The sequence below is a fragment of the Poecilia latipinna genome, unplaced genomic scaffold (assembly GCF_001443285.1).
Source record: "Poecilia latipinna isolate Pla-1442-1.1 unplaced genomic scaffold, P_latipinna-1.0 Scaffold914, whole genome shotgun sequence".
Classification (NCBI taxonomy): domain Eukaryota; kingdom Metazoa; phylum Chordata; class Actinopteri; order Cyprinodontiformes; family Poeciliidae; genus Poecilia; species Poecilia latipinna.
The window spans coordinates 98,559-122,832 of NW_015113530.1; the positions used below are offsets into that span (position 1 = coordinate 98,559).

The following is a 24,274-nucleotide window of genomic DNA, read 5'->3' on the forward strand; positions in this document are numbered from 1 at the left end:
TGATCTGATGAAGAAATAAACGCTTCAACTATTTCACCCTATATGTGACGAATCTAAAATATCAATATGTTTTAGCTTTACCTTTCCCCTCTGCAACTGGTTCACAGAACTTTGAGAAGTTGAGCGCCGCCTGATTGAAACGGAGCAAATGAACAATAATCAGTGTTGAATGAAACCAGTTTAAACCCACCAGTTAACCCAGTGAGGTGTGTGTTCCTCACCAGGTGTTGCAGCTCTCTGAGGTCCCTGCAGACGGTGTAGAAAACTCCCAGCAGGATGTTGATGTAGGAGGAGTAAAACTCTGCTGAATATGAAGAATTTCTGCCTGCAGATAAGATCTGCAGCAGCTCAGCTGGAAGCAGAAGTTTGGCTCGTTAGAAAGAGCAGAGCAGGTTAAAATACATTAAATCTAATTAGTTTAATTTTGGATATGACCTGAGATCTTTTCCATTTTATTTTTATTTTATTTATTATTTAATATGTTTTGCTTGATGTGTTTAGAAAAGCACTTAACATTTTACCCATAAATCTACTGATGCTAGGCTACATTAAGGGTTTGAATAGGAAATTATTCCTCTACTAATTTGTCACGACATTTATCAACATTATCAACATGCTTGAATATTCATAAGGAGCCTAAATAAACAACAAAAGTTTCTTTGATGCAAATACCTTTACTGTAGTCGGGGAAGTGGAGCAGCAGAGGCTCGAAGCAGCCGGTGTTTGGTCTGAACTTGTCCCAAACGATTTCGCTCAGCAGGATGACGCTGACGTTGTCCTCCACCTAAAAATAAAACATCATAAATGTGTCATTTTATTTAATAACACACTTCAGAGTGAAGAGTTGCATCCCTGGACACAAACATATCAACACTGAAAAGGTGACAGAAACATTTTACAAAGCAAAAAGTTTAAACTGGAGACGCACCAATCAGATTTACTGCAGCAGTTTGATGAAACGCGCAAAAGGCGTCATAGTCAGCTTAGAGCCGAAAAAATGGTTGAAACTGGGAGATGATGATCCAGAAGGAGTTAATTATTAAGGCTGCGCCGATAAATCCGCCCAGATTTTATTAATTTTGGGCAATCAGACAATATTTATATGAGAAATGGATTTTATTTGACTCTGCAAAGGCTAAAAATCACAAACTAACAATAATCACCCACTGTTGACAATTCAGCAACTCTGTAAGAGTTTGACTGTTTTAATTAGTGTTTTTATCTGTGGTTTTATGAATGCTACACAGCACTTTGGTGCAGCTGATATATATCTGTTTTAAATGCTTTATGAACAAACTGACATCTGTTGCTTTTTCCTGACAAAAAAACATGTAAAAAATTAAAAAAAAATTTAAAATCGATATCAGCCAGTCAGGCTTTTTAAGGATCGTCGATCGGCCAGAAAACTGCAATCTGTGTGATAAGCGTACTGCTTAGACTCCTGTTAGCATTAGCTAATTAGTTAAGTACAAACAAAAAACTAAACCTACAACTAAGTTGTTTCGAAGCCAAAACAGTCGAAAACAACCTTCAGGTTGAGTTGGAAATTCTGCTTTGTTCAGAAATTGGGCGGATTATTCCTTAATTATATTTTCTATCACTTAATAAATGTTGGATCAATCTGCTAAATGCAACACATTTTGTACCTCAAGGTTTGGACTCAAAAAACATCACAAACCTCCTGAATTTATTAGAAAAAGATTGTTTAAAAATCACCATAGTTTTACCAATATTACAAAAAAACAGAAGGAACATAAAAACCTGAAGAAAATGTTAAGAAATTTTGTATACCTCCCAAAAACGCTTGAAAGAATGTGTTTTCACAATCAGCCAATCAGTTTCTGATGTATCATTCAGTGTCAACAGATAATCTGCAGTATTTGGATTTCAGTATTTTTTTCATAAATCACCATGTCTGATATTTATTATTATTTTATTTTTAAATCGGACAATATAAAAATGGATCTCTAAAGCCTGCTGTTCTTCCAAAAACACAGAAGCTTTGCAGCGGCCTAGTCAAAGTCTGGACTTAAATCCAACCCATATAGTTTAGTAGGCCTTAAACATGTCATTCAAATAAACAAAAAAAACTCCAAAATGGCCAAGTTAAAACATTTCTGCAAAAGACAACGGACCAACATTTCTCAGAATCTGCAGGTTGAAAAAGTTAACTCCAGGTGAAAATAAAACTAAACTAAAAAAATGAAAGTCTGAATTTGAGTTTCAATCTCTAGAAGACGCAGGTTTGTTTCTATAAAAATCATGTTCATAATTCAAACAGGTATCCAGTTATTTTGACCTTTTTAATTTGGTTGTCATGAGGAGAACTGGGTGAGGAAAATTTCTGTAACGATGCTTCAGCTCCATTCGATGTCCCAGAAATAAATGGCAGCCAAAGAAAAGGCACAATGGAGAACCTGCAGCAAAACCTCCCTATCAGGAGGAAGTTTTTTTTTTATTATTTATTTAACTTATATCTGTGATATTAACTAGAAAAGTCTTGTCAAAATCCTAGTTATCACTTTAAACTCTCATGTAGCTACACTGAAGAATATTTCCTGCTTTTCTTCAAGAGAAAATATGGTTGGAGAGTTTAATTAAAATGCAGCGAGAGGCTGCCATCATTCTCTCCCAACAGCTTTATGAAATAACTCGTCCCTTCCAGCTCAAGGTTAGTCATTACAAACAAATCCTTCCGAAGGTCTCTTCATCATCTGAGCAGCCCGACAACAACGAAACGCCTCCAGCGATAAATAAAACGCTCACCAGCTCCTGAAGGCGGAGGAGCGCGGGGAGAAGATTGACGCTGGCGTCTCTCAGAAGTTCAGCTTGCTCCATTACCTGGAAAAATTAAAATAAAAACATCAAACAAGGCCTTTTCCTGTGAGCTTCATTAAGCTGCTTTCTGTGAAATTTACAAGAAGAAATGGGGTGAAGCTGAATAGAAAGCTGAACAGACTCACGATGTATCGCGTCTGCTTGCTGGGAAACTCGGAGGTTCGCTGTTTGTAAATGCGGACGAAGTCCGAGAGGGAAGGGCTGCGGGGGAGCAGCGATGCAGCGTCGCAACCGAAGAAAGACAGCAGCACTTGTTCAAACAGCAGCGCAGAGGAGACACACTCCACACAGCTGACAGTGACATGAGGAAGCTGCAGAAGGACAAAGATTAATCAATTTACAGCTTCAGTGATGAAACATCTATTAATTTAAAGAACTGAGACAAACTTCCTGTACAAACTAACAATAGGAGTTGCAGATTTCTGCTGAGATTTGGTATAAATACAATCTTTTTTTAACAAATAACATTTTCTTAAAAAAATATAGATTAGATGCAAAAAAATAGATTCATAAAATATAAACAGACTTTATTGTCCCACAAAGGGGGAAATCAGGTGTAACAGATGTCAATGTTCTTAAGAGTTAAAACATTATAAAGAAATAATTGCCATTTATTAAAGTGTTTGGATTCATCTTCATAGGATGTTCAAACTTTTAGTCACTTGGGTCAAAAAACAACAAAAAAACTATATAATTTTCAACAAAAATCAACAAAATGTTTTTTTACTTATTCAACAATAAACTAAGCAATAACAAATAATTATTTAACATAAATGAAGTAGGTTTTTGTTTCAGTTTTAATGGGATCATATTTCCAAAACTTCAAATGGGTTTTGTACATTTTCACTTTTTATTTTTAGCCTCAATTGATAAAAAATGTGAAGAAAATATCTTTGGAATAATAATTTTGCAATAAAAATTAATCGTTTGAAAACACTTGATGTACTTAGCAAAGTTTTAATACATCATTTAAGAACATATTTGGTTGTACTTTATAGTGTAAATCAGAGTAGATGTGTTGTTACCATGACAACAGAAGGAAACTAGAAGATTATCACTCTGTTGCATGAAACATATTTGTAAGCAGATTTTAATTTCATAGTCATACTTTGAAATAGATTATTATATTACAAACTAAAAGGGGATTTTAAAGAACATGGTTTTGTGTGTGTGTGTGTGCGCATGGGTGTGTATTTACAAGCCAATTTTCCAGTTCTTATGAACATTAAAAACACAATACATCATTTAAATTTTCTGGGTTTTTTTTTTTTTTTTTAATGTGGATAACTGGATAGAACCAATCCAGGAAAAATTTTGTTTGAAATTCAAATAATTGTCTCTTTAACCATGAAAATGTTTCTCTCACCTCAAGTTCCTTCATTAAAACGTTCACCACATGACTTTTTCCTGATGCTCGATGACCGTAGATGAAGAGTGAGGGGTAGCAGTACTGCTGTGGCTGGATAAACACAATCAGAGGAGAATAAAAGTCAAGTCTGAGCTTTTATTATCATGTAGCTTATTAATCATGATGGAAACAGTTTTAAAAAATGGAGATAACTTTTACACAAAGTAAAACATACATAAATATTAAGCAATAAGAACCGGTAGTCTCTTGGGAACTAATATAAACTACAGAGTTATTTGTTAGCACCTCTGGATGTAGCATACCTCCCCCATGAGTGACAGCAGCATCCCAGCCTGGACCTCCCGACAGGGCAGCTGCTCCGACACTCTCCGCAGCTTCTCTCCATCATATCCCGGGTGCTCCAACAACCCTTCCATCCTGGGCTGTACCACCCGTGATATAAATGAGCTTCAACCGGTGAAGAAACAGAAAAATAATCCAGCGAGAACCATAGGTTAGCTTAACTGGAGACAGTACAAACAGACGTTGGAGGAGAAGAGGCGACGTGTTCAGAAGAAATGTGACTCAAACAGGTGTCAACACCGAAAACTTCAACTGAAAACATAAGCAGCCGCTGTGGAAACCTCAATAAGTGGAAAAAAATAATAAATTAGCAAGCAGAAAAAGTGTTTAAAACCTCGATAAAGTCGGAATCAAATGCTGAAAAGTCCCGCGCGCCGGCAGGTTGCGTCACGGCTCGTCATTCCTCAGCGGACCAATCACGTGCATTTAAGGGTTTCTGGGTAATGTAGTTCATCTATCCCCTTAATAAAAATGAATTTAAATAAATAATATTAATTTAAATAAATAATACCATTAAAAATAGAAATAAATAAAACACATGAACAAATAAAACAAATAAAAATAGAAAAATAAAAATACCAAAACCATTAAATAAAAAATAAAAAAATACTAAAGATAAAAAGATATTAAAACCATTGATAAATAAAACCATGGGTAAATACAAATAAATAAAAAACATGAATATAATAAAATAAAACTATGAATAAATAAATAAAAAGATAAACTAAATAAATAAAACCATGAATAAATACAAATTATACAACACGAATATGATAAAACAAATAAAACCATTAATAAAAAAAATTACCTAAACCAAATAAATAAAAAAAATACAAAAACTGTTAATAAAACTACAAATAAAGGTAAATAATTAAAAATCATGAAAACAATAAAGCAAACAAAACCATTAACACAAAAAATTTAAAATAAAAAAATACCAAAACCATTACCAGATAACATGAATAAATGCAAATAAGTAATATTAATATAAAACAACATAAACAAATATTCAGCAGAAAAACATAAATAAACTTGTGATATATTTCGCAACTGCAAATATATCATGGGAGAAAATTAACATATCTAATAAATCCATAATGTTGATGTTTCAGTTCAATTTTAATCCATGTGTTTCAGTTTGAGATTTGGCGCCCTGCAGGAATAACACTACGTCAGAATAGGATTAGGAACTGTGGGCTGGCCCAGGAACCGCGGATCTCCTCCAGCTCTGATTCGGTCGGATCGCAGCTGCAGTTGTTGCTCTGTCGGCGCAGAGGACGGACCGATCCGGGCGCATCCCTCACCGCCTCCGGAGGAAGCTGAATGTGAGCGCAGATGGAGGGTAAAATCCTCCTCGGATAGGATTTTGGTTTCGTTTTCGGAGCGAGGAATCCACGGATGCGAGGATGCGGTGAAGCTGTGGCTGCAGCTGCAAACTGAGCAACCAGAAGGAAGAAGTTCTGCTGAATAGCGAGCCCAGATGAGGCAGATGTTCGTCTGCTGAGCGGATCCGGAGGACAGAGCAGAAGAGTCCAGAGGATATGGTCCCTGGGGCCCCCAGCACCACGACCACCACCACCACCACCATGCTCCCCGCCTCCGAGGCTGCCAAAATCTACCAGACCAACTACGTGCGCAACTCCCGCGCCATCGGGGTCCTGTGGGCCATCTTCACCATCCTCTTCGCCATCGTCAACGTGGTGTGCTTCATCCAGCCCTACTGGATCGGGGACGGCATGGACACCCCGCAGGTGGGCTACTTCGGTCTGTTCCACTACTGCATCGGGAACGGGCTGTCCCGGGACCTAGTGTGTCAGGGCAGCTTCACGGAGTTCCACAGCATCCCGTCCGGCGCCTTCAAGGCTGCCTCCGTCTTCATCGGCATGTCCATGGTGCTGGTGCTCACCTGCATCGGCTGCTTCGCGCTCTTCTTCTTCTGCAGCACCGGAACCGTGTACAAGATCTGCGGCTGGATGCAGCTGGCTGCAGGTAGGAGACTAGGGGACTACAGGTGGGAGTTGATCTGGAGGCATCCAGAAATTCAGCTAAAAAAGTTCTGGACGCAAATGGATAGGGGCGCCGGGCTAGAGGGGGCGCCACAATATGGCGACATAATCACTTCTAGTAATCTGACAGCTGTTTGTGCATTGAAACAGGAGGGGGGGGGGATCCTATAATCTATCAATACACCTCAGAAAGTACTCACCTGCGTCCCTGCCTGTCTGGATATAGTATTCACATCTCAAACTTTTTGATGCTTTGTCTCATTACAATCTTATTTTATCCGATTTTTTATTATTGTTTACAAATAAAAGTGTAACCTGCATATTCATTTAATATTTAATCCAAAGTGCGGTCCGTAGGCCATTTGTGGCCCTTGGAACGATTTAAGGCATTCAAGCCTTCCAGATTGACATTTGTAAAAAATTTTTGGTCAGAATTTTTTCAGAAATTTCCAAAATCTTAAAAAAAAGGCAAAAATTGTTCAGTACTAAAGGTTTTTTGTCATTTATCATCCATGTTTTTCTCTTTAATTTTACGCAAATAGGAAGTTTGACCACAAATATCCAGCAACACATACTAAAATAGAGACCTGGGAATAAAATGTAATTGATTCATAACTGATTCTGGAAACTAAATATTTTTTTTAAAAAAAGTAAAAATATCAAATTTGCAACTATTTGTTTTGCTTCAGCTCTACAAATATCTGAATCTGTTTTATTGAAATATCACAGAAGAAGTAAAAATGGAAACAAAATTAATCACTTTTGTTTTTTTGGGACAAAAAGTGGCCAAATTTTTTTACACGACTTTTCCTAATAATCCACTATAAAAACAAACAGAAGGGCATCTTCCTGTGTGTTTATTATTTCAGTTTTAACAGAAGTGAGAACGCAGTTAGTTTTTCACACATTACATCTCTAATTAGACAGATAAAAAGTGTTATTTTTCTCCAACACCAACTCATATTTCTTTATTTTGCACCTTTCACCTCCAGCTGGAAGAAAAGATAAAAGTATAATTTATGCTGGAGTCGAAACGTTCAGCAGAAACATTAAAAGTTTCTCTTTAAATCCTTTTGATGCAAGAATAGCTCTAAACGCATCTCAGTGAGTTTAAATATTATATTTGTATAAAATATAAACAATGATACACAGAGGAATCCCAGAGTGAGAATTTGAATAGAAACTTTAATTTACTCCACAGGTATCTGAAAGTGTTTTTGTTTTGTCAATGTTTGTAAATTTTTTTGGTCGGAATTTTTACAGAAAATTTTTTAAATCTGAAAAAAAAAAGAAAAAAGGGCTAATTTCAAGGTTTTACTCCATAAAGTTCAAACTGTTTTTTTCTTGTCACAGGATAGTTATCGTTTTTGTCCCAAATTTATTTGGTAGAGTTGAGTTTTAAGACTATAGATTTGCAAGATGCTGCATAAGTAATTTAAAAGTCAAAATTTTGAGAAAAAAGTCAGAATTCTGAGATGAAATTTAAAATTTTATAGAATAAAGTCAGATTTCTAAGATTAAAATTTTGAGAAAAAAATTTAAAATTTCTGAGATTAAAGTTAAAATTTTGAGAAAATAAATTTATTTTTTTCACCTCCGTAAAAGTTAAATTCCCCAAAGAAGAAGATTCAATTTTTCACATGCAAAAAGATCTGAATAGTAAAGAGGACAAAAACATCTAAAGATCGTATCTGGTGAAGAAAATCCACATCTTTCCCTCTGAAATCGTTTCTGATGACGATCAAAACGTGTTTTCTGCTCTCTTGTTTCTCTCACTGCACAAATTTGACAGGTTCAATTAATTAGAAGCTAAAAATGAAAGTAAATAGAAATGAGTCATAAAATGTCACTAAAAATAACATTTCATTTGTGTTTCCAGACAGCTACTCAACCGTCTGATTCACAACGTTCCTGTTTTAGATCCGTCCTGACGAGTTATTTTCCACCACAGCAGGCAAATAAAACACTGAGATTAATAAAGTTAGCAAGTTAAGGAGGCTTAGATTTTGAAAATATAATCTGAAAATTGCTTCAATATGCTTAGAGATTGAATTATTAATTTGGAAATCCAGATTATTTACTCCATTTACTGTTCAGTCCTTCTCATTAATCATTTCCTCAGATGAAACATTTCCCTGCAGCTAAAATAAACATGGAGGAGATTTCTGCCTCTGCAAGAACTCTGGAAATCAGAGAAGCTGCAGACGTTCCCGAATGTTTCATTAGCTTTAGGGTTAGTATTAGACTCCAGAAATGCAGTTATGATTAAAAAACTCAAACATTCCTGTTTGATGGTTTTTCTTCACCGAGGCGAAGCGGGAGTGAACGCGGTTCATTAGCACCAAACTCAAACAGAGAGGCGGTTTTTACACCTTTCTGTGCCGCTAAAAATGACTTTTTTTACAAGAGTGAGGAAAAAACAGGTTGTGGAGGAGTGTGGATGGATAACGAGGCGGCTGTTATCCACAGCCTGGGGTGGAAAGGTGTGAATGTCCAACTGGATGAAGGTAATTAAAGGCAAACAAACAGGAACCAACAGGAGAACCAAACTGGTTCTGACCAAACAACTTTTCTCTGTTTACTCTTGTCCATACAACAAGGCACCAGGGCCCTGCAGACAGGAAAACAAGACAGAAAGAAGAGGAGTTCTTTGTTGCCGAAATACATTTTCTGTTTTAGAAAAAAAAGGACATTTCTGAGATCCAAAAGTTTAAAATTTACTAGAAACAAATAAGATTTTCTGGAAAAAACGTGGAAATTTCAGAGCTTGAAAAGTCAAAAATATGCTAGAAAAAACTCAGAAGTTTTTAAATTAATCAAATTTTCAACTTTTAAAAAAATTTGAAACATTTCTGGGTTTAATCTAAATGTTTTTTAGTTGTTTCTCACAGATTTTTGACTTTTGAAATGCAAGTTTTTTTCCTGGAAAAATTCTGAGATTAATCAAAAAATTCCAGACTTTTTTTTCTCACAAATTTTAAACCTTTAAAACTCTGATATTTCCATGCTTTTCTGGAAATTTTCTGAGATTTCTCTCAAGAGATTTTTCTAGCAGATTTTTTACTTTAGAAACAGACGTTTTGACATTCATTCTAGAAATTTTATAGCATAAATCTCAGATTAATTTTTTTTCTAAATTTTTTTTGACTTTTCAAACTCTAAAATTTAAATGGTTTTGTTTTTTAGATTAATCTCAAAAATTCAGATTTTTTTCTCACTAATTTTCCAGTTTCTTTTCCCGGCCATATCTGCACTGAATTTCCACAAGGAATCACACTAAAAGTGTCAGTAATTCATCTTTACATCCATCTTCCATGTAAATAAGTTGGAATCTTTGTGCTTTTTTAATAAATTAACAATCGTCTCTTAGGTTCATCTTTATTTTAAATCCTAAAAATAAAGATAAAACACTGGTTCTTTAAAAATGATAAGAAATCTTCTAAAGTAGATATTTATCATGTGACATTTGTGCCTCTGAGTTTTATTTGGTTATTTTCAGAGTGAAATTGGCTCTTTAGGATATAAATGTTGTAGATTCTTGACAGGTTTTCATAAATTTGCTAAAAGCAGATATAGTAACAAAATAGAAACTATCTTGGTGATCCTGACCTAAAGCAGAAAATGTTTGAGCTAATATCAGTCGGGATGAAAAGGTTATTTTGTGCAGCTTCAGCTTAGAAACCATTTATTTTGGATACTAAAAGCAGAAGCAGTGCGGACGCTGTGAGCAGCAGCAGGAAGTAATGAGTGACGTGACGCTGCACGTTGATGCCCAATCACCAGGATAACCGCCCCGATCTGAGAACAGAGTTAGAAAACCTTCTGCTTGGAAACTTGCTCGTGCCTCAGCAGCTGTAAGCCCACAAATGTGCATCGGATCAGAGGTGATTCACTCTAAAGTGCTGCTGGAACATCTGCAGCACGGCGGCCATCTTCTGGTCACTCCTCATGGTCCGGTCGGCCCACTAAGTGGTGCTTTAGAGCAGGAGCTGGCTATCCAAGGCAGCGATAAGAGGTCCATTTGGTAGCTGGAAGTATTGATCCGAACGTTGCTTTCCAGAATAACAGGAAGCGGGGCTGTAACAGGACGCAGCTGCTGCTACTTGGCCTCCTTCATGCCATGAAGGTCCACTGATGAAGAGCTGCTGTGAGAGAGCTGGGCGGCTTCAGCATAAAATCTAAGAATTTCTTCATACAAAATCCGGTTTTAGTCCATTTTTACAGAAGATTAGGGCCACTTATAAAAAGAAAAAAAAAAAGATAATAAAAAGAATTATGGCTCTAATTTCACAAGATTACAAAAAAACAAATCTAATCTGAATTCTTGGAAAAAATTCAAAATTCTGAGAAAAAAAGTCAGAATTTTGCTCTGATACCTTGAGAGAGCTCAGACAAACTCTGAAAATTACTTTAGGAAGTTGTATTATTATTGTAGGAGTTCTGTAACTCTGGCTTTCATTTAAGTTTTGTCAATAATTGGTGGATTGGTGAATTTAAAGAAGCACATTAACGTGGACCGAATGCATTTCCAGTACAAATTGAAGCTGAGTGCTAATGACATCAGCCCAATCGTTATCCTCTCACACATATAATGAGCTACTGGGAGAGGCTTTACAGTTATGCAACATGACCCCACATTATCCACACACACACACACACACACACACAATGTGAGAGCCATTACGGAGGCAGGTGTTACGATGAAACCCCCTGCTCTGCTTGGATGGTTCCTGCCAGCTGGGAGGCTAACGGTGTTTAAGCTAACCCAGGTTTCAGTCGTTAGCATGAAGACAAAGAGGAACGGGACAAAATAGGAGAGCAGCTAAGTCAGCTGTAAATCACAGCGTCAGAGGATACCAGGATCAGCTCCTGGATTAAGAAACTGGATCAGCTTCTTCTGCTGACGAGGATCTTAAAGGGACAGTACCAAATATGAAACCTCAGTTTAATGTGATTGTACCAAGAGAAGCTCTTGGATCTGGATAAACCTACTTTTTATTTTGTCCAGATTTAAAATCCATCTCAGAGCTGTGAAAAAGTATTTGCATCTTACACATTTCTTCTATTTCTGCTGTTTTTGTCACGCTAATTTTGTTTTGGGCTTTTTCTACAGATTTCACTAACTCAAAATGAAGATATTAAGACCTTTTTATGAAACTTAAGATATCTGAAATATCTAATGTGTACATCTGTAGCCTCCATGATGTTTAATGACTTATTGCATTCACAAATTTGTGATTTTAACATCGTCTTAAATGTTAAACTGCAACTGCGAAATTGTGTTTGTTTTTCAACATTAGCAGAATATCAAAGTTGCATTTGTCATGGAAACGCAGCAAAAGACGTGATGGATATCAACAAGATTGAGTTAATCTCATCATTAATTAACTTAGCATTAGCTTTCGCTAAATTCCATGCTGGTGTAGCACGTTACCGTTAGCGGAATTAATTTTTATGATTAGCACATCTAACTTTTATGTTAGTGGTGTTAGCTCACTAATCCAGATCGTCAAACTACTTTCAACATCAGACGATGATACCTTGAGTTAATTAAACATGATCGAAGCTAGCACTTTAGCAATAGCTTCCTATAAATACAATGTTAGTGTAGCGTTTTAGCAATAGCTTGCTATAAACACCATGTTGGGGTAGCACTTTAGCGTTAGCGGAATTCATTTTTATGATTATCACTTTAGGGTTAGCAAACAAACTTTTTTATTATCAGTATTAGCTAACTGCTCCAGATCATAAAACTATTTTTAACATACCTTGAGTCAATTAAACATGGCTGAAGTTAGCGCTTTAGCATTAGCTCCCACTAAATACCATATCAGTGAAGCGCATAAACTGATGTTTATGATTACTGTGCTACAAAAAAAATTGTTAGCGGTGTTAGCTCGCCACTCCAGATTGTCAAACTACTTTAAACTCGAGACAAATATACCTTAAGCTAATTTAAAAAAGTAACCTAAGCTAGTCCATGAAGTAGGCTGTAGTAGTAGTTGAGATGAATCACTGATATCCAGGAGTCTGGAAAAGATTACTTTAATATTTTAAAATGGAAGATGTAAACAGATAATTGTAATCATAATGTACTTTTCTGATTCAGCCCCTCACAAAATGAAACTACGATGAGTTTGTCCTTAGAAATTAGCGGAGTGACGGAGCAGCAGTGAGGTGAAATCAGAGCGGTGTGTCTGACTGTGGAACCGTCAGGTATTTAAAGCTTTAACTGTGACTGACAGCTTTGATTGCAGAGTAGTTATGATGTGGAACGAACAGAAAGATGGAGATTATGTGAGACGGAATCATACAAGAGGCTGTCATTGCTGCCAACCAGAGGAAAATGACTCCTGAAGACCTTTTCTCTCCAAACGGCAGTGATTATTAGAGCGGATCCTTCTGTGATCAGGCTGAACTGCAAAGAAATAAAGTACAGGAATGTGGCTGATTAGTTCCTTGGTGAAAAATAAACACAGTGAAATAGCTTGAGGCCACTGATAAAGCATGCAAACACAGCGTTGCTTTAACTGGGGAAATATTTATACTGTGAATTGATTGGAGCCCCTGGGATTCCTGCACATTAAAGCAGCATTTAGGTTGTATTTTTACATTAAATTACAGAAACTATTGATGGAAAAGGGATTTTTTTTTTTTACGACCCTCACATGTCTTATTAATCCACTTTCAAACTGAAAATATTACTAACACAATTTGATTGATGTTTTTCTTTAATTACATTTCCTGATTAACGGTTATTAATGGGATACCTAAAAAATGTTTTTAATGCTATTTTTGTGTATCAAAGGTACTTAATTTGTAAATTTATTTATAATAATTGAGATTTCTGACATGCTAATAATTACACACTCGCCTAAATTTCCCTAAATCAATATTTTGTGTGTTTTTAAGACACCAAACTTGGCATTTAATTGGATATCATCCGGAAAATGTCGTTACCATATTAAAACCTTTTACTAAACAAAATCTAACAAGTAAAAAACTTTGTCTGCTTGAAATATCCCACGTTCCCTGATGATTACGCTCATGTTTCGGTTTCCAAACATTTGTCACATTTCATTACATGAACGGCGAGTTTGTTGGCTAAAAATCTGAGATTCTTTCTTTTTAACAGTTAGGAGGGTTGACATAACTTCCCCAAATAATTGGCTCTCAAAATGTCAGGGACATCTCTGACATAAACTGACACAAAAGTAATGAATTGTGGAAATTGCCTTGCTGCTCCAGACTTGGTAATGAATTGAAATGGTCAACACTGTTTCCAGAAATCATATTACTACTAAAACTCTTAGAATCTCCAAGCAGCTATTTGATTCTTTTCAAATAAATTGTTGTAAACTGGATTATTTTGAGTATTTTCCAACAGTAGGACAAATACTGGCACTGCTTCTTATATGTTGAGGTTCTTTTTTACAAATTGGTGGCGTTTGGTATTGGTGGTAATAAAACCCTTTCTTACCACTTTTCATGGTAAGAAATCACATGTGGGGTACCACAAGGCTCCATCCTGGGTCTCCTTCTGTTTTACATCTACATGCTCCTGCTAGATTACCACATGTATGCAGATGATATACAGCTCTAAAACCACCAGGTGACTCACCCCAAACCCACTGAGCACACGCTTAGGAGGAGCCGCTACTTTCTCCAGCTGAACAGAAACAAAACTGGAGTTGGAGCTTCAGAGGAACGATCAAGAGTCAGCGTACAGACTCAGTTACAGCTGGAAACGACCGAAATCTGTGTCTGGACCTTCAGAGACACATGAAGACAAAAACAAAGTCAGTCTTCTATCACCTAAAGGGCATTTTCAGGATTAAAAGATAAATTTCCCAGCAAGTTGTATACATTTATCTTTATTTTCACAGGTCTGCCTAAAAAATTCAATGAGACTGATTGGCTTCCAGAAAACTGCAAACCTGCTGAAACACTGATTTTTATTAAATCAAGGCTGTTTAGAATTGTCTTTGATTGATAACTGGAAAATTGATCAATATATTTGGTGTTTATTTGCTTGGTGTTGGTTTTTGATCAGATGTAATGTTTATTTCTGATTTCATAATTGGTTGGTACATTATGTTTTATGGTCTAAAGCTCTTTGAACAGCCTTTTTTGCTAAAACATCTTAATATGTTAATCAAACAAACCTGACTTGAATAATCTGTCCACAAATAGTTATTTTTGCATTGTTTTTTCTCTTTTTGTCTTGTGTTGTATCCAATCTCAAGACGACGTAAAGAAAAGTCGGTTTTTAATGAGAGCTGAGAGTTTAGCAGATATTTTCCTAGAGGTTTCTGAGTTGGACAGAGAAGCTGTGAAGTTTTAGAGGCATGTTGGCATTTTCCAAAAAGCCGCTTTGCCCTTTTTAAAAGTGGAGGATGATGATGGTGCGGTGACCAATCGGCGGACAGGTGAAGCCGGCGGCGGCACTGATGGGCCGATAACAAGGGATTTCCAGGGCTCTCTGCAGGATGTGTTGAAGTTATAACATTGCTAATCAGATGCTTGTTATGGAGCAGCAGGAGAGTTAGAAGAGAGGGATTTAGAGGGGGAATAAGGATCGGAAGAGAAGTAATGACATCCTGATGTGTGTGTGTGTTTGGAAAAGCACACAGATGTGCTTTTGACTGTCCAAGTGGAAGTAGAAGGCATCAGAGCTGCTTAAGCAAATGGTCTCAGTTTGCAGTCGTATTGTGACGTATCCCTGAGGGAGTGACTATAGATAGTCGGCCTGCTGCATCAGGATAAGTGACGAATCCCCCAGAAGGAGGAAAAGGATCATCTGGATGAAAGCGAAACTGTCCCAAAAGAAAGATTATTTACTTTTGTCATGTGAAAAGAAAGCAAATAAGTCAACAATGCACAGTGCTGAAAAAGTATTTTGCTTGTTTGAACACTTAAATGTTCCAGGTAAAACAGATTTCTGATAACCAGATGAATTTAAGATGCAGTTTTGAAAAATGGACAAAAAAAAAAAAAAAAAAAAAAAGACATTTTGGGTTTTTTGGAAACTTCTTTCAGCGTCTTGCCGTCTGCTTTTAGAGTAAACCTGCTAGGATGGCTAGGAATGTTTTATGATCTTATGCTTTTACTATAAACGGTTTAAATAGGAGAAATGTTCTTTAAAACACTGATTAATATTTTCATTCCATACACGTTTTAGATTAAAGCCTAATAAATGAATTTATTTCTCAGTAGTTCTTGTACATGTTAAAAAGAGCTGGGCGATGAATCAATTTTTAGTTTTTGAAGATGAAATTTTTTAGAAAATTTAGATTTTTTTCCCACCAATGCATTGCTTGGGTTTCCATAGTTCACAGTGATGTCACCACTCCCAGGGCGGTCATCTTGATTGACAATCATGTCTTACAACTTATTTGGACTTTGAATTCAGGTCAACTCTACAACAAAAGGGTCAGGCAATGATTTTTCTTCTTAATTTTGAGAATAAAGTCGTAATATTACAATAATACAGTTGTAGTAATACAGAAATAACAAAGGCAAAATAATGAGAGAATAAAGTGTTAATACTACAAGAATAAAGTCATAAATATAGGAGAATAAAGTAACAATTTGAAAAATAACTAAACATTAAAATGATGAATATTGGGCATCTTGTGAAGTTTTAGTTTGGGATCGGTTTAACAGATAATGAAATACTTTATTTTTTAACACATCAGCATCAAATTATTATCAGTAGCAGGAAATTATGTAGGAACCTCAAAGTGATTGTTTAAGCGACTGAGTCAAATTTGAAGAAAGAACCAAACAAACTGATCTGGTCACATCAGATCTTGATATCATCAATAGGCTAATATCCCACATTTTACTGTTATATTAAAACTTTAATCCTGGAAATGTTCTTCAGGTGATAGACGACTGATTTTGTTATTGTTTTAGGTGTCTCTGAAGGTTAAGAAGCTTTTTTCTCATTAAAATGAAGTTTTGTAACCTGACACTCCGTCATCCAACTCACAGAGGATGATTGAAATAAAAGCCATTTTCTGTCATTTGTAATTTCTTTTTCAAAAAAGAAAGCAAGAAAAACAATCAGATCTGGTATGAAAAGATTGGAGATTGTATATTTAAGTCAATATTGTTCAGCTGTAGTTTTAGATCACATGCAAAGTGCTTTTTGTGTTATGACCAATCAGTGACAACGCTTGATTCCTCTAAGTAATTGAATAGCCCTTTCCAGTCAGGCCAGTCTGAAAAATGAATGCGGTAAAAGGTTTCAATAGGAGCTGCCAAAGTTTTATATCGACATGGATATTACTCCATAAATCCTGTTGCTAAATTACAATCGTTGCGCTTGTCTTCTTCCAGTAAATCCTAGACAGTGTTGAAAAAGAAAATCTCAAAAGCTTAGAAATGTTTTCTGAAGATCTGGTTGGAAACCGGCTTTTCGAGCTGAAAAGCAAATCCAAGAGATTTCACGAAGGTTGAAGTCACTGAGAGGAGTGAAATCTTCCATGCCTCATTAAGATATGATTATCCGCCTCCCCAGGAGTAATGTAATTAGTGTAACGGGGATGAAGGCAGAGGGGTGGAGCAGAGCGGCTGATTGCAGGCCGGCATTGACCGCTGCAAGCTTAGAGACCTACATTACTTAATCCTCAGCCCATCGCCACCTTTTTACCTTCCTGTAATAACTTCCTGTGACCTCAGATGGTTGGAAACTTCCAGCAAAACTTTCTTTCTAGGTCCGAATGAGGCTGAGCTTTGCGGCTCGCTTTGCTTTTATGAGACGTGACAGGCCGAATGTTGAGGAACGACAACCGGGATAAACAGTGTCACATGACTGGATAGCCTCTGGATCCATAGGGCCTTTTCTTGTCCTCACAGCCAATTTGAATGATGTTTCAAATTAAACATCACCGCTGCTGCTGTTGTCGCTTCTCCTTTTCAATGGCCGGTTTGAGTAGTTTCACCATGAATTATTTATCAGAACATATTGACTCTCGAGAATCAATCTGAGAACCCTGGAGTGCATTAAAGTGGACCTATTATGCTTCCGTGAACATGTTACGATACTTCTGTGGGTTATACAAAACATGTTCAATACATTTTTTGCACAAAATTATCCTTAGATATTGAGATTTTAGGCTGGTTAGTTCTGCTTATTTTGAGCTCCTTCCAATAATCCAAAATAAGCTGCTGCTGGCCACAACCCCCCCTAACTCAATGTTTATACTCACATGTAAAATAGCTGATAACAGATGCGCAATTATACAACCATACATCTTTGAAAAGCAGAATTGGAGCCTCCTACACAACAAGAATGCAGGAAGTGATCTTCGGATGGTAAGTCGGGAACAAAATTTGTTGTTCATGTCGTTAAGAGTGCACAGCACTTAAACCAGCTAAACAAATGTGCTAGAGCTCAGCTTAGGTTGCTAGGTAACAGGTGAAATTCTGCTGGGGTTGCTAGGTGACGAGTAGTGACTTTTAGAGGTTTTTGAAACGGATTGTTTTCTAGACACCAAAAAAAAAAAAAACAGCTGGGTGTCTTTTTTTTTATTTTGCGCTCAGCTGTTTTTAAAAGCTGTAGAAACCATTTTGGGTTCTACAGCATTTAATACCCAAATTTTATGTTTAATTATTTGTACTTATTCTCATGAGTGTGGGCTTTTACGCATTAAAATCTATATAATTAATCAAACATTAATATATTAAAGTTCCAGTTCTAAAAATTATGCTATTCAAGACATTAATATCTAAATATTAATGTCTTGATTCCAGCTGGTGTCGCCTGGAATAAAGAAATTCCAAGCGACACCAGCTGAACTTTTTAAAGTTGTTTTTCTCTCAGAAACTTGACAGATGTAGAAAAGACAACCCTTAGAGTCCACAGCCATTAGCGTCCATATTTGATTTGCTCTCCGTTTTCCCCCTGTCCGTTTGATGATAATACACTAAAAGCACCCATCTTAGAGATGCTTGTTCAGCACTCACATTTGAAAGCAGAGTTTTGGAAACTGTGTTTGCAGCCAATACAGAAGTAGCCAAGAGCAGCCCACAGACATGCTGCTGAATTCAGATGCAGCATTTTTTAAATAGATGTCTATCTGCAGGGTTTGTGGATGCAAAACAATCTTGTCTGATGGATTAACTCGATTACCAGATGAGACGATAGACAGACAAATCAGCTTTTATGCAATTTGGCAAAGACTTGCTTTCAGGAAAGCACAACTTTTCAGGGTTGTGTTAAAAATAGAACAAATTTAAATGAAGGAGTTACTGTCATATGTTGTTGGAACCTGAGGTTATCAAGTGTTTACAGTGAAACCAGGTGTTTGCAACAGTTAGGCACCACAGCCGAAATGTGGAAATACTTGACATCCCCTCTAAAAATCACTTATAACTGCTTATTTTAATAGTTAAAACACCAAATATCATTTAATACACATTAATGTTAAAGTAGAAACTGACATCCATGCTGACATCTCTGGTCTTTGGGGTTCACCCAATCAGAGCTCAGGAAAAGGAATGGCGCTCCTTGATTGGCTGATGTGCCATTGGCATGTGAAGTAGCATCGCACCTCAGTTTTTCAAATATTTCACTAGGTTTGTCACAATAACAAATATTGCTGGACGATAAACTGTTTCGAAAATTATTGCGATGAATAATATTGTTTTGAAACCATTTTCAACTAATTTAAAGATAATGGCATAATAATACAAGTAGGGATAAAATTGTTTTAGTAATTGATTAATATAGTGATTATTCTGAAGATTAATCAGATAAAAATATTGCCACATTCTGCAGGTTTTTCATTAAACTACTTGAGCCTTTTGAATACAATATCAGAAGTACAGTAAAAGATTAAAATAAAAATTAAATTCCTCTGGCCACTCAAATTCTAATGGCATCAATTTTGACAAATTTTAATTCATATGAGTTACAACAACATTTAATTTCCCTTTGGGATCAACAAAGTATTTTTAAATTTGAATTTAATTTTGAGCTGACTCACTCTCTCTCTCTGGTTGCCTAGCAACTCACTCATTTTTTTGTTACCTAGCAACAACTTGTTGAGTAACTTGTACAGCAGCACTTTCAGGTTTGACCATTATGCCTCAAAGCGGTTTAAAAATAAGAAAAGAAAGGCATAAAACATGAAAGATAATGCCACTAGTTTAGTTAAAAAAACTAATAAGTATCAATATCGACTGAGTTTTGCCCCATTTTCATAACTTCAGTATAAGCTTTTGTACAGTTAATAGCTAGCTAATGAGCTTTAGCAGTTTTAAAGATTAGTTATGTTGTTCCTATGATATAATCTTTAGTAATAACTTGATTCTTGTCTCGTTTTATGTTTTGAGGGAAAATGTTTGGATATACTGCTAGTGTTATTTTTTTTCCAGACAGATCTGGAAAAAATAGATCTGGCTATTGTGTTGGATGTGTTGAATGTCTTTCATTCAACACATCGCCCTCTCACCGAATCCATGAGCTCAGATTAATTATTTGAAGTATATTCTCTCCTTTTGCCCTCAGGTCCTAATTAACAAAAACTCAACTTGCTTGATGTTGTAATTATGAAGCTGTGTGGAAAGGAGGTTATTTCAGGATAAAGTACTTAATATAACGTAGCTGAGGTGGCGGAACACAAAGAAAGACAGAAATGTTAAAACTGCGTGGGCCGGACCAGTTACAGGAGGTTTGTATTTAGTATGAGTCTCCAAAACAAGCCACTGATTAATGTGCCTTCCTAAACCACCCAAGGTTAGACCAATTAGTCCCGAAACTGGGAGCGCAGCGCGAAAGAGCAACTTTACTTCACGAAGTCCTTATCCTAATAAATAACACAAAGGCACAAATAAGAAAGCAAAGATATTAGCTGCTGTGTTGTTTCAAGAGAAAACATTAATTCAAATAACCTAAAATCTGTGAATCTTGTCTTCCATTTTATGAATTGCAGTACAGCTTCCTGCCACAAGAGGTTAAACAAGTAACTGTTTTTAAAATAGCCACAAAATATATAGTAATGCAAAATATTACCCACAGAGGGTTGGCTGATTTTTGTTTTTGATTAGTATCTGGAAAAGGTTCAGGTTCAAGTTGTGCTAAAAAGAGTTAGCCAATCAGTGAAGCTATTCAGGCCTATATAGCATTCCAATGCTAACTTACTAGCAAATGCAAAATGCTAATGTTAGCGTCAACAGTCCATATTTTTAAAGGATTTTTTTTCAAAAAAGTTCCATGAATGATCACGGTTCCTGAAACGCTTTGCATCAATTTGATGGTTCAATAATCTAAACAGCAGATTAAAAATAAATTTTTTGTTGCGCTTATATGTCTAATCAATAATTTACCCATAAAAATGGTTTTTGAATTAAAATATTGCTAATTATTTTGATACATGGTTTTCAATTAAAATGCAATCAAATTACAGACCCTACAATTAACTACATTAAACATTTCAATCGAGTCCTACCATTTATTTTATAAATACATACACAAGTAATTTTAGTGCAAATANTTAAACCAGCTAAACAAATGTGCTAGAGCTCAGCTTAGGTTGCTAGGTAACAGGTGAAATTCTGCTGGGGTTGCTAGGTGACGAGTAGTGACTTTTAGAGGTTTTTGAAACGGATTGTTTTCTAGACACCAAAAAAAAAAAAAACAGCTGGGTGTCTTTTTTTTTATTTTGCGCTCAGCTGTTTTTAAAAGCTGTAGAAACCATTTTGGGTTCTACAGCATTTAATACCCAAATTTTATGTTTAATTATTTGTACTTATTCTCATGAGTGTGGGCTTTTACGCATTAAAATCTATATAATTAATCAAACATTAATATATTAAAGTTCCAGTTCTAAAAATTATGCTATTCAAGACATTAATATCTAAATATTAATGTCTTGATTCCAGCTGGTGTCGCCTGGAATAAAGAAATTCCAAGCGACACCAGCTGAACTTTTTAAAGTTGTTTTTCTCTCAGAAACTTGACAGATGTAGAAAAGACAACCCTTAGAGTCCACAGCCATTAGCGTCCATATTTGATTTGCTCTCCGTTTTCCCCCTGTCCGTTTGATGATAATACACTAAAAGCACCCATCTTAGAGATGCTTGTTCAGCACTCACATTTGAAAGCAGAGTTTTGGAAACTGTGTTTGCAGCCAATACAGAAGTAGCCAAGAGCAGCCCACAGACATGCTGCTGAATTCAGATGCAGCATTTTTTAAATAGATGTCTATCTGCAGGGTTTGTGGATGCAAAACAATCTTGTCTGATGGATTAACTCGATTACCAGATGAGACGATAGACAGACAAATCAGCTTTTATGCAATTTGGCAAAGACTTGCTTTCAGGAAAGCACAACTTTTCAGGGTTGTGTTAAAAATAGAACAAATTTAAATGAAGGAGTTACTGTCATATGTTGTTGGAACCTGAGGTTATCAAGTGTTTACAGTGAAACCAGGTGTTTGCAACAGTTAGGCACCACAGCCGAAATGTGGAAATACTTGACATCCCCTCTAAAAATCACTTATAACTGCTTATTTTAATAGTTAAAACACCAAATATCATTTAATACACATTAATGTTAAAGTAGAAACTGACATCCATGCTGACATCTCTGGTCTTTGGGGTTCACCCAATCAGAGCTCAGGAAAAGGAATGGCGCTCCTTGATTGGCTGATGTGCCATTGGCATGTGAAGTAGCATCGCACCTCAGTTTTTCAAATATTTCACTAGGTTTGTCACAATAACAAATATTGCTGGACGATAAACTGTTTCGAAAATTATTGCGATGAATAATATTGTTTTGAAACCATTTTCAACTAATTTAAAGATAATGGCATAATAATACAAGTAGGGATAAAATTGTTTTAGTAATTGATTAATATAGTGATTATTCTGAAGATTAATCAGATAAAAATATTGCCACATTCTGCAGGTTTTTCATTAAACTACTTGAGCCTTTTGAATACAATATCAGAAGTACAGTAAAAGATTAAAATAAAAATTAAATTCCTCTGGCCACTCAAATTCTAATGGCATCAATTTTGACAAATTTTAATTCATATGAGTTACAACAACATTTAATTTCCCTTTGGGATCAACAAAGTATTTTTAAATTTGAATTTAATTTTGAGCTGACTCACTCTCTCTCTCTGGTTGCCTAGCAACTCACTCATTTTTTTGTTACCTAGCAACAACTTGTTGAGTAACTTGTACAGCAGCACTTTCAGGTTTGACCATTATGCCTCAAAGCGGTTTAAAAATAAGAAAAGAAAGGCATAAAACATGAAAGATAATGCCACTAGTTTAGTTAAAAAAACTAATAAGTATCAATATCGACTGAGTTTTGCCCCATTTTCATAACTTCAGTATAAGCTTTTGTACAGTTAATAGCTAGCTAATGAGCTTTAGCAGTTTTAAAGATTAGTTATGTTGTTCCTATGATATAATCTTTAGTAATAACTTGATTCTTGTCTCGTTTTATGTTTTGAGGGAAAATGTTTGGATATACTGCTAGTGTTATTTTTTTTCCAGACAGATCTGGAAAAAATAGATNTGGCTANTGTGTTNGATGTGTTGAATGTCTTTCATTCAACACATCGCCCTCTCACCGAATCCATGAGCTCAGATTAATTATTTGAAGTATATTCTCTCCTTTTGCCCTCAGGTCCTAATTAACAAAAACTCAACTTGCTTGATGTTGTAATTATGAAGCTGTGTGGAAAGGAGGTTATTTCAGGATAAAGTACTTAATATAACGTAGCTGAGGTGGCGGAACACAAAGAAAGACAGAAATGTTAAAACTGCGTGGGCCGGACCAGTTACAGGAGGTTTGTATTTAGTATGAGTCTCCAAAACAAGCCACTGATTAATGTGCCTTCCTAAACCACCCAAGGTTAGACCAATTAGTCCCGAAACTGGGAGCGCAGCGCGAAAGAGCAACTTTACTTCACGAAGTCCTTATCCTAATAAATAACACAAAGGCACAAATAAGAAAGCAAAGATATTAGCTGCTGTGTTGTTTCAAGAGAAAACATTAATTCAAATAACCTAAAATCTGTGAATCTTGTCTTCCATTTTATGAATTGCAGTACAGCTTCCTGCCACAAGAGGTTAAACAAGTAACTGTTTTTAAAATAGCCACAAAATATATAGTAATGCAAAATATTACCCACAGAGGGTTGGCTGATTTTTGTTTTTGATTAGTATCTGGAAAAGGTTCAGGTTCAAGTTGTGCTAAAAAGAGTTAGCCAATCAGTGAAGCTATTCAGGCCTATATAGCATTCCAATGCTAACTTACTAGCAAATGCAAAATGCTAATGTTAGCGTCAACAGTCCATATTTTTAAAGGATTTTTTTTCAAAAAAGTTCCATGAATGAGCACGGTTCCTGAAACGCTTTGCATCAATTTGATGGTTCAATAATCTAAACAGCAGATTAAAAATAAATTTTTTGTTGCGCTTATATGTCTAATCAATAATTTACCCATAAAAATGGTTTTTGAATTAAAATATTGCTAATTATTTTGATACATGGTTTTCAATTAAAATGCAATCAAATTACAGACCCTACAATTAACTACATTAAACATTTCAATCGAGTCCTACCATTTATTTTATAAATACATACACAAGTAATTTTAGTGCAAATACCTTAGTACACTTGAAATGAGACAAAAATAACTTAGAAGTTACAAATCAGCAAGATATAGGAGCTTAACTAAATAATTCCTTAA

General features: G+C 35.7%; 2 protein-coding genes across 3 annotated transcripts in view; one reads left to right on the top strand and one right to left on the bottom strand.

Moving 5' to 3' along the window:
- The window catches only part of orc5 (origin recognition complex, subunit 5), a 44,433-nt gene that overhangs the window by 6,843 nt on the left and 13,316 nt on the right, over window positions 1-24,274 (bottom strand). The window contains exons 2-9 of one of the 2 annotated variants that reach the window (XM_015048945.1): window positions 4,884-5,010; window positions 4,510-4,654; window positions 4,205-4,297; window positions 2,964-3,149; window positions 2,767-2,841; window positions 673-784; window positions 222-352; window positions 82-130 (exon numbers count right to left, since the gene is read on the bottom strand). In XM_015048945.1, the coding sequence (XP_014904431.1) occupies window positions 82-130; window positions 222-352; window positions 673-784; window positions 2,767-2,841; window positions 2,964-3,149; window positions 4,205-4,297; window positions 4,510-4,623 (760 nt within the window). In that variant the 5' untranslated portion in view covers window positions 4,624-4,654; window positions 4,884-5,010. Of the gene's footprint in view, window positions 1-81; window positions 131-221; window positions 353-672; window positions 785-2,766; window positions 2,842-2,963; window positions 3,150-4,204; window positions 4,298-4,509; window positions 5,011-24,274 lie in introns of both variants that reach the window. The other variant, XM_015048944.1, reaches the window with a different exon arrangement.
- The window catches only part of lhfpl3 (LHFPL tetraspan subfamily member 3), a 36,684-nt gene continuing 17,962 nt past the window's right edge, over window positions 5,553-24,274 (top strand). Inside the window, exon 1 of the mRNA XM_015048947.1 lies at window positions 5,553-6,538. Within this exon, the coding sequence (XP_014904433.1) occupies window positions 6,091-6,538 (448 nt within the window). The 5' untranslated portion in view covers window positions 5,553-6,090. The remainder of the gene's footprint in view (window positions 6,539-24,274) is intronic.